At 52.1% G+C, this 8,117-nt stretch overlaps 1 protein-coding gene across 1 annotated transcript; it reads right to left on the bottom strand.

Moving 5' to 3' along the window:
- Positions 1-3,327: 3,327 nt before the first annotated feature.
- ZNF703 (zinc finger protein 703) lies at positions 3,328-7,912 on the bottom strand. Its single transcript, XM_051975506.1, has 2 exons — positions 7,520-7,912; positions 3,328-6,328 (listed from the first exon to the last, which is right to left on the bottom strand). The coding sequence occupies exons 1-2, from the start codon at positions 7,808-7,810 to the stop codon at positions 4,799-4,801; spliced, it is 1,821 nt and encodes a 606-aa protein (XP_051831466.1). The 5' UTR covers positions 7,811-7,912; the 3' UTR covers positions 3,328-4,798.
- Positions 7,913-8,117: the final 205 nt, after the last annotated feature.

The raw sequence follows: 8,117 nt of genomic DNA, 5'->3' as shown, positions 1-8,117 counted from the left end.
TTAATGAGAGTTAAGCTTCCTGCAAGTGGCAAACTCCCCACTGTCTAATTAAAGCAGCTCATATAGCAAGGAGGAAGAAATGGGAGACATTTCCCATCCTGAAGTCAAGACATTCCAGGCAATGTCATCAGTCACTTGATATCAGAATGGGAATTTCAGAGTGACTCTTTCCAATCCGGGTTTCATCTTTTCTATACGCCATAATTAACTAGGACATTCAGTCTTAAGGAGGAAACCCCGGAGGACTGACCAACTTACTTTGAGATCCATACCCATGGCTTGAAGAGAGCTGCTATTTAAAAGGAGCTCCTTCATTACATGGATAATGAAAAAAATTTTGGTTTTGAGTCCATTTGCTCTTCAAACTACCTAGAAAGGCACACAGTTTAAGAAGTGGGAAAAAGTTTTTTTCTTCATATGTAGTGTGGTATAATTGTCATTAATTATTTGTGCGATCTTGAATAAATCACATAAGCTTTTTGTACTTGTTTTCTCATTGGCAAAACCCAAACCAAACCAAACCAAAACACCAAAGAATAAAAACCCACCAAACAATAACAATAACAACAACAACAACAACAAACCAAACCAACTAACTAAACAACTACAGCAACAAAAAAATGAGTGTAGAACTAGATATTCTCTAAGGTCCCTTCCAGCTCTCGCAATCTGACCTTACTTTAAAATTGATGAAAAAATGAAAGAAAAATAGATATGCTTTTGATAGAGTTTTCAGAAAACTAACCAGTCAGAGAGAAGAAAAAGTAGGGAATTCCACCAGGCTGAGGAGAGGAAAAGTAAAGAGAATCAGTTAGATTTCAGCTTCCATTAGATAGACATATTTAAACTATGGGAAATCTGGCAATACTGTTTCCCTAGAAATATTCTGAGATGAGATCTGTGAGTCCTCTTGGGATCTTTTCCCTGAGTCATCTCTCTTTGATTCTCTGAGCCTTGCTCTGTGGCATCACCAACTCCCAAATCAGTGTAGACTCCAGTACTCCTTTAGAAGGAGACTGGCTATTCCCAACATTAATGAACTTTTCTAATAGAAATGTGAAGTCTTTCCTCAGAAAAACTCCAATGTCCTATTGAGGGCATAAGGATTGAATTTTGCCTAGTTAGCAGGATCTAGGTCAGGGAGTAAAATAATTTACCTTGAAATGATGGGAGTACTATAGATTCAAATGACCATTTTTGTGAAGGGCTGTGAATTTGGGAAGTAGTGGAAAGAACTAAGGATTCTGTAGTCAACTGAGTAAGCTTCAAATTCCCCAGCTGTTTGTGTGCTCAATTTACCCTCCCCCACTGTAGGCTTAAATTCTGTCATCTGCAAAAAGAAGTTGGATCTGCATCAAATGAGAAGGAAACAGTTTTGCAAGCTTCTGACCAGCATAGATCTTTAATGCAGTTGTCTCTTTTCTGTACCCAGACTGGGGTCAAAGCTAGGTTACTCCGTACCCTATATGTCACTCTGGGTTTAGGACCCACCCTGAGGAGCCTGGGTTTTTGCCCTAACCCCTTTCTCCAATAAGCAGGGACTGTGAGTAAAAGAAAGTGGATGAGAATAAGAAATGGCATACTATGCCTTTGATTTCCTTGCCTTTTCAGTTTATGTTACTCATAGATCAGGAATAGGTTAGAACCTACTCATCAGTCCACAAGTAAGGATTGACATGGGCATTTAGACCATGTCTACACTTGCATGTTTAAATAGGGAACTGGAACAATTATCTATGTCAGATATGCCTTTGGTGCCTTCTGCCTCATTTCTTCAATATTTAGATATTTTAGCCAAAACTGAATTTGGAGTGCCCACAATTGTCTGTTAGCTGATAATATATTGCTATCAACTTGGACATAATTGGGAGCAAGGGAAAGTTCCCCCCTCTTGATTAAGCAATGAGTAACATTCTCCATACCCTCCACCCTACCAGCTGACTTTGCAATAATTTCTGCTCTATATTTCCAAGGCCAAAAGAAGTCTTTCACTAAACTTAGAAATCTGACAAGAGGCCTGGCTTAGGTTGGCACCGACCCAATCACCTCACCCCATTCAGGTTTAGCAGATAAGCTAAGAAAGACCGACCTCAGCTCATGGTTGAGCCAAGAACATGACTTCAGGAAAGCAGGGTCCTACAACCTGCCTGCACCCAGTCGCTATCAAGAAATAAGTTCTCCCAATGAGCATCCCAATTCATCGAATTGGAGAAGACGGGACCCAGAAAGCTGAAAACAAAGGCACAAGAATAAAGAGGAAAGAGAACGGAGACTTTCCATCTGGGATTTGGAACCTCGGATGCTGCGGCCCCTCTTCGTGGGGCTGGCGTGGAAATTCCGATTCTTCCGATACTTCCCTCCTCTTTCCTTTATGCATGGTTTCTTCCCCATCGCTCTTTGAGTAAAAGGTTAAGCAAAGGCTCCCTTACCCCAATCTGCGTGTTTACCCTGCAATATGGATCTGCCCGGCCAGTCGAGAAGGCAAGAGATCTTGGAAGCTGGGGAAATAGGCTAGCAAGAAAGAAAACAGCAGCCTGCCCGCCCCTTTCTGAAGACGGCTTCAAGTTCAGTTTTAGCTGCAGAGCCCGCGCAGTCATACCAGGACTCCACACCTGTCTCTGAAAAATCACTGGCCTTGCAAATTTCCCCACCGCTAAAAAAACCGGCCTTGGCTCAGTGTGGCTCGGGCATTGCCAGGCAGCGCTTCTGAGCTGGACTATTTTTCCATTGGTTTCTGCCCGGGAAAAAAAGATGTGCTGGGGAAATTTTGGGGCAGGTGAGGCACAAGAGAAACAAACCCCAAACAAGAAACGTAACCATCCTGGATTTAGAGGAGTCGCAATTGTCCAAGTGCCGTCGGGGCTGGAGTCAGCCTCTCTCCTTTTTTTCTTTTGCACGTAGACACGCCGCTAGGTGGCGCCAAAGGCTCGTTGTGTCCCGGCACCGCCGCGCCTCGCCCAGCTGCTTGGAGTTTGGGGAGCCCTCTTTTCCCTTCTCAGTCCCCTTCATCTCGGATTTGGCCCAGAAGAAAGTTCACATTCACATACGCCCTCCACCCAAGTACCCAGAAATGCCAAGGTCTTTGAAGTGAGATTGGGAACTAAATAAATAAATGGGAAAAATTAATAAAGATTTTTTTTAAAATTATTTTTAATACATTGGGGCAAGGACTTTCCCCTTTCCCCTCTTCTGGGGGACTCCATTAAATCCACCCCTGTAAGGATCTAAAGTCTTTGTTTTTTTAAAACAAAAGGGCATCTAATGAGGCTGGGAGGGGCGGGGAGCAGAAAGGCAGGCGATGAGAAAGGCAAAAGAGAGACACCACGGTGTGAATATAGCCAAGTATTCCATTTATTAACAAAATAAGTCTTACCAACGGAGAGCTCTATTCATCCAAAACTGGCCCCACAGCCTCCGCGCTGCGCAAGACTGTGGGGGAGTAAAGGGGAGAATGGGAGGGGCTGGGGAGCAGGCCGGGGAGGCGGGAGGGAGTGCCAAAGGCATCTAATATGCCTTGCCCGCTTGCCTGCCGGCTCTGGGGGAGCTGAACCAGGTAGGGACTGAAAGCTTGAGGCCTGTGGAGATTCGGAAGGGTGTTTCTATCTAGTTTTCTCCCTCCCTCCAAATGTTTGTTCAATTGTATTAAGATGTCATTCAATTTAAAAAACATTAGACTGGTCTCCCGATCTGGAGATGTCTGAGGAGAGAGTCCCCCTTTCTCTCCTGTACATCAAGGGTTGCTGCCCCAATAGGGGATTAAAAAAAAAAAAAAGAAAAAGAAAAGACAGGGCTATAAAGCACTTGGTAGACTAGAAAGAGCCAGGCTTTCACGCTGCAGGCCCATCTAGAACTTTTAATTAAGGTGGGCCCTGATGATTAGGTTCCCTAGGGTATTGTATTACCCATCCCTTTTGGCAAGGAGACTCCTGACCGTGTATTTTTTGGGGTGTATGGGTGAATGGAAATGCTCAGTTGGGCTGTTTGGGACTCAATATCGGAAAAACTGCTGCCAGGAACCCCAAGGGGCTCCTTGGCTGCAGGTCAGAGAAGGTTTCTGTGCCTTTAGGCCCAGTGCCTTGAAGTGGAGCATGGAGGGGAAGAGAGGCAGTGCCAAAGAGAGGGTGGGGCAAAGCTCAGGAGCAAAAAAGACAGCCTGCCATCCAACTTTCGGCCTGCCTGATTTCCTTTCCCTCCAAATATATATATATGTATATATATATTTTAAAAATCACCTCTGTTACCTGTACAAAAGAAAAACAAAACAAAACAAAACGCCAATGGAAACGAGGAAAAAGGTGGATAGAAGGAACAATGTAGTTTCGAGTGTCAAGAATCATGCAAGAAACTCCCCAGAAAAGAAACAAAAACCCCAAGAATCCAAGAACCCCAATTCCCCCTCCTCCCAATAAAACCAAATCAATCAAAAAAGAAACCGAGGGGAGGGGTAGAGAAGCAACTCTAAAACCCAAACCTGACTAAGAGAAAAAAAGCAAGGAAGAGGTGTGGGGATCCTTTGTTCACTTGATAATTATCATTATTATTGGGGGGGACACAGACTTTTTGCATAACATTGACTCGTGGGCCATTAATGCACTTATATTCCCAGCTTGTAAGCTAATAGTACAGTAAATAAATACACAGTCCAGGAGGGTGGGGTCGGGAAGGGGAATGCAAAGAGGGAAGAGTGGTGGTGGAGGCTGCTGCCCAAGGTGGTGGTGGTGGTGGGATTGGTGGCAGTAAGGAGGTGGAAAAGGAGGCTGGGCAGAGGGTAAGGGCAAGGGAGGAGAAGAGGCTGTAGTTACTGGTATCCAAGAGCTGAGGCTGAGGCTAGTCTCTGTCCGTAGAGCGCATATGGCGAGTAGTAGGGTCCTGCTGTGGGTAGGGATGGCACAGCTAAGCCCCCAGCTGTAGGTAAGTGGCTCTTGCCATAGGGGTGGTACCGGCTTAAGCCCAAAGTATGTGGACTCCGCAAGGACAGCGACCCGGGGCTACCGGGGGCGGCGGGTGGAGGGAGATGTAGATGACAGGAAGCTGCAGCCGCAGCGGCAGCTGCACTGCTCAGGCCCGACCCCCCGGGGTAAGCGGCTAGTAGTTTCTCGGCGCCAGGGAGGGCCGTGTGGGTCCGTAGGTGGCTGAGCAACTCCTCCGAGGTGGCGAAGCGCTTGTCACACGGCCCACTGGCCGCCACCCAGTTGCAGCTGTGTGGTAGCGGTTCGTTCTGTAGCATGAAGCCGTAGGTGTAGAGAGGATGTCCCGGGAGCGCAGCCTGCGCCGCGCTGGAGGAGAGGGCTGCGGGTTGGAGTGGATGGCCTGGGTACACCAGCGGGTAACCCCCCGGCTTTAGGCTAGGCCCGGCGGGTTCATGGGCACTGCAAGTGGAGCAGCTAGAGCCGCCCAGGTGTGAAGAGGCGCTATGGTAACCTCCCAGGCAGTAGGGGTCCCGGCATAATCCCTGCAGGAATGAGGGTGGCGAGGCGCCCGTCAGTGGGCTGGAGCTGGGGGGCTTGCCGGGAGGCAGGCCCAACCCCCCTGACAGCTGGCCCCCCACCAGCCCGGATTTGCTAGGATCCAGACCAGGCACGAACTGGGACGGGTACCCGGCGTAGGCGCCTACAATGGAGCCGTGATAGCCGATGCTGGAAGGTGGCAAGGGGAACACCGAGTGCCCGGGTTTGTACGGAGATACCGGTGCCACGTGGCCGGCGCCCACCAGCGCCGCGGGCGGCTCAGACTTGCGCCCAGACGACCCAGCCTCTCCGCTGTGCGATGCTGGCTCGGCGCTTCGGCTCCCGGTTCCCGCCTCCGGGCTGGGTTTGGGCTCTTGATCTTTCTTATCCAGGTCCCCTCCGCTCCCACCTCCGCCGCCTCCACCGCCGCCGCTGCCCTTGCAGTCCGTATGGTGCGGCGAGCCGCCCCGGGAGTTGCCGGGGGAGGAGGAGGAAGAAGAAGCTGAGACGGGACCTCCGTGCGGGGGGAAAGGCGGGCAAGCTGCGCTGGGCACCCTAAACCCTGCCTTGTCACCAGGAGAGGAAGAAGAAGAGGAGGACGAAGAAGTGGAAGAACCTCCGTCTTTACGGGAATCCCCGCCGGACCCTTTGGAGTAGGGTTTGAAGCTGGACTTGTCTTCCGTCGGTGAGTCCCCTAGCTGCTTGAGAGCCGCCGAAGCGGAGGAGGCGGTTGAGGCGGAGCGGCCAGAGTCCTTCTCCGCCCCAAGCCCGTTGGCCGCCGTCGCCACCGAGTTGAGCTTGGAAGAGGGCGGTGGATCAGGTTTGCCGATCTGCGAGCAGGTTTGGGCCAGCAGCGCCAGCGGGCTTTTCTTGGCGTCCAGCTATGAGACAGCGGCGGGGATGGGGGTGGGGGAGAAAGGAAAGAGAAAGGAGGTAAAGGGACTGCGTGAGACAGCGAGACTAAGCGGATAGAGCGCGAGGGAGCCCCGGGGAGCTGGGCATGACGGTGGGAGGGAACTAGGGACAAGAAGCGCCCACGAGGAGGGTGGAACGGGGCGGGGGACAACAGGAATTCTCCCTTCCACCCACGTGAGTTAGCAACTGAGATTTCTTAGGCCCAGAAGGAAGAGGAAGGGGAAAGGCCACTCTAGGGGTCACTTTCCCAGCCAGTTTGTGACTACCTTAAACGTGATTGTTTAGGATGGGTTCCTGGTACCGTGGGCTCTAGGATAAGCCCCTCGAAGGGTGGGAATGTGGGGGAACAGAACAGTAGAGAGTAGCCAGTTGTAGAAGGGACCCAGCTTTTCTTTGCCTTTTAAACAAGGAGAGTAAGGATTTGGCTCTTCCTTTTCTCTTTCTTCCCCTATTCCTCTTCCCCTCATTCACTTCACGTCCCGGGGAAAACTTATCCCCCAGTTAAGCGAACTTCGAGACCTGGAGGTCACTGGAGGCTCCTTGGGGCGTTAGAATAGGGGGCGTACATGATAGCATTCTCGGAGAGGGCCAGTCTGTGTACGCACTGCAGCGCCCCAGGGGAGGGCGCCCCAAGAACAGAGTGGGAGTATTTTCAGTGTTTCGGAAGCGGCCCCGAGAGTGGACTGCACGGGACTTGAAGGCACAGAGGTGTTTATTGAAGGGGAAAGGGAGGGCGGCTGTAGTGGGGTCGGTGTTGCATTTAAGTCTCTTTCGAGTAGGGATGGAAGGTGGGGTGGGGTGGGGATTGGAAACACAGAGCCCACCGCGAGCTCTTTTTTAGGAACCCAGAAGCTGGGCCCGGCGCTGGCCAACGAATGAGTAAAGGAGAAACAGGGAGCAAAGACACTGGGTAGAAAATTCTGCTGCTAAAAGGGATAAGCCTGGAGGTGTGAACCCGACCCTTCACCCAGACCTCCGGTCCACAAGAGTGACGGGGTTCTGTTACGCGGAGCTCCTGGGTTCCGGGGCTTAAGGATAAGGACCGGGGTGAATGGGACGGCCATTTCAGGCAGAACCTGGGAGAAATAGGTCTTCAGGAGTGTGTAGGAGGGTGACCTGGGGGGGGGGGGGGAAGTGCAGAGCAAGCAGGGACTGACCTCGATGGGGCTTACTGGAGTGGAAGAAAGCGGCTGCAGGTATTCCGGGTGCAAGAGGTGGCCGGTGTGCGCGCTCAGCATCTTCAGTACCCTGATGGGGAGTCGGTTTGCCTGCCGCAGGGGGTCCGCCGGAGGCAAGAGGGACACCGCCGCCGGGACCGCTGGTCTCTTCCCTCCGCCGCCGCTCTGGCTGCTGCCACTGCCGCCGCCGCCGCCGCCGCCGCCGCCGCCGCTGCCGCTGCCGCTGCTTTCCGGTGTCCTTGGGTTAGATCCAGCGGGCGAATCGCTCATTTGGAGGAGGCAGCGCCACGGGCGGGGACGGGGGGGTGGGGAGGGGGAGCACCGGGGAGACGAGCTCCCGGAGCGGGCGGGCTCGCTCCGCAGTGCCGAGCGGGGTGCAGCAGCCAACCGCTCCTCCTCCTCCTCTCCTCCACCTCCCCTCCTCCGCTGCCACCGCCGCTGCCGCCGTCACCGCCACCGCCAGCACCGCCGCCGCTGGCCCCGGCGAAGAACACAAAAACCTTCCCCTTCCCTTAGCCACACGTCAAATACCCGCGATCGGCAGCCACACTTCAAAGGGATAGCCGCGCCCGCCCAA

The sequence above is a fragment of the Antechinus flavipes genome, chromosome 2 (genome assembly GCF_016432865.1).
Source record: "Antechinus flavipes isolate AdamAnt ecotype Samford, QLD, Australia chromosome 2, AdamAnt_v2, whole genome shotgun sequence".
NCBI lineage: Eukaryota > Metazoa > Chordata > Mammalia > Dasyuromorphia > Dasyuridae > Antechinus > Antechinus flavipes.
This window is presented reverse-complemented; position numbering and strand designations above follow the sequence as displayed.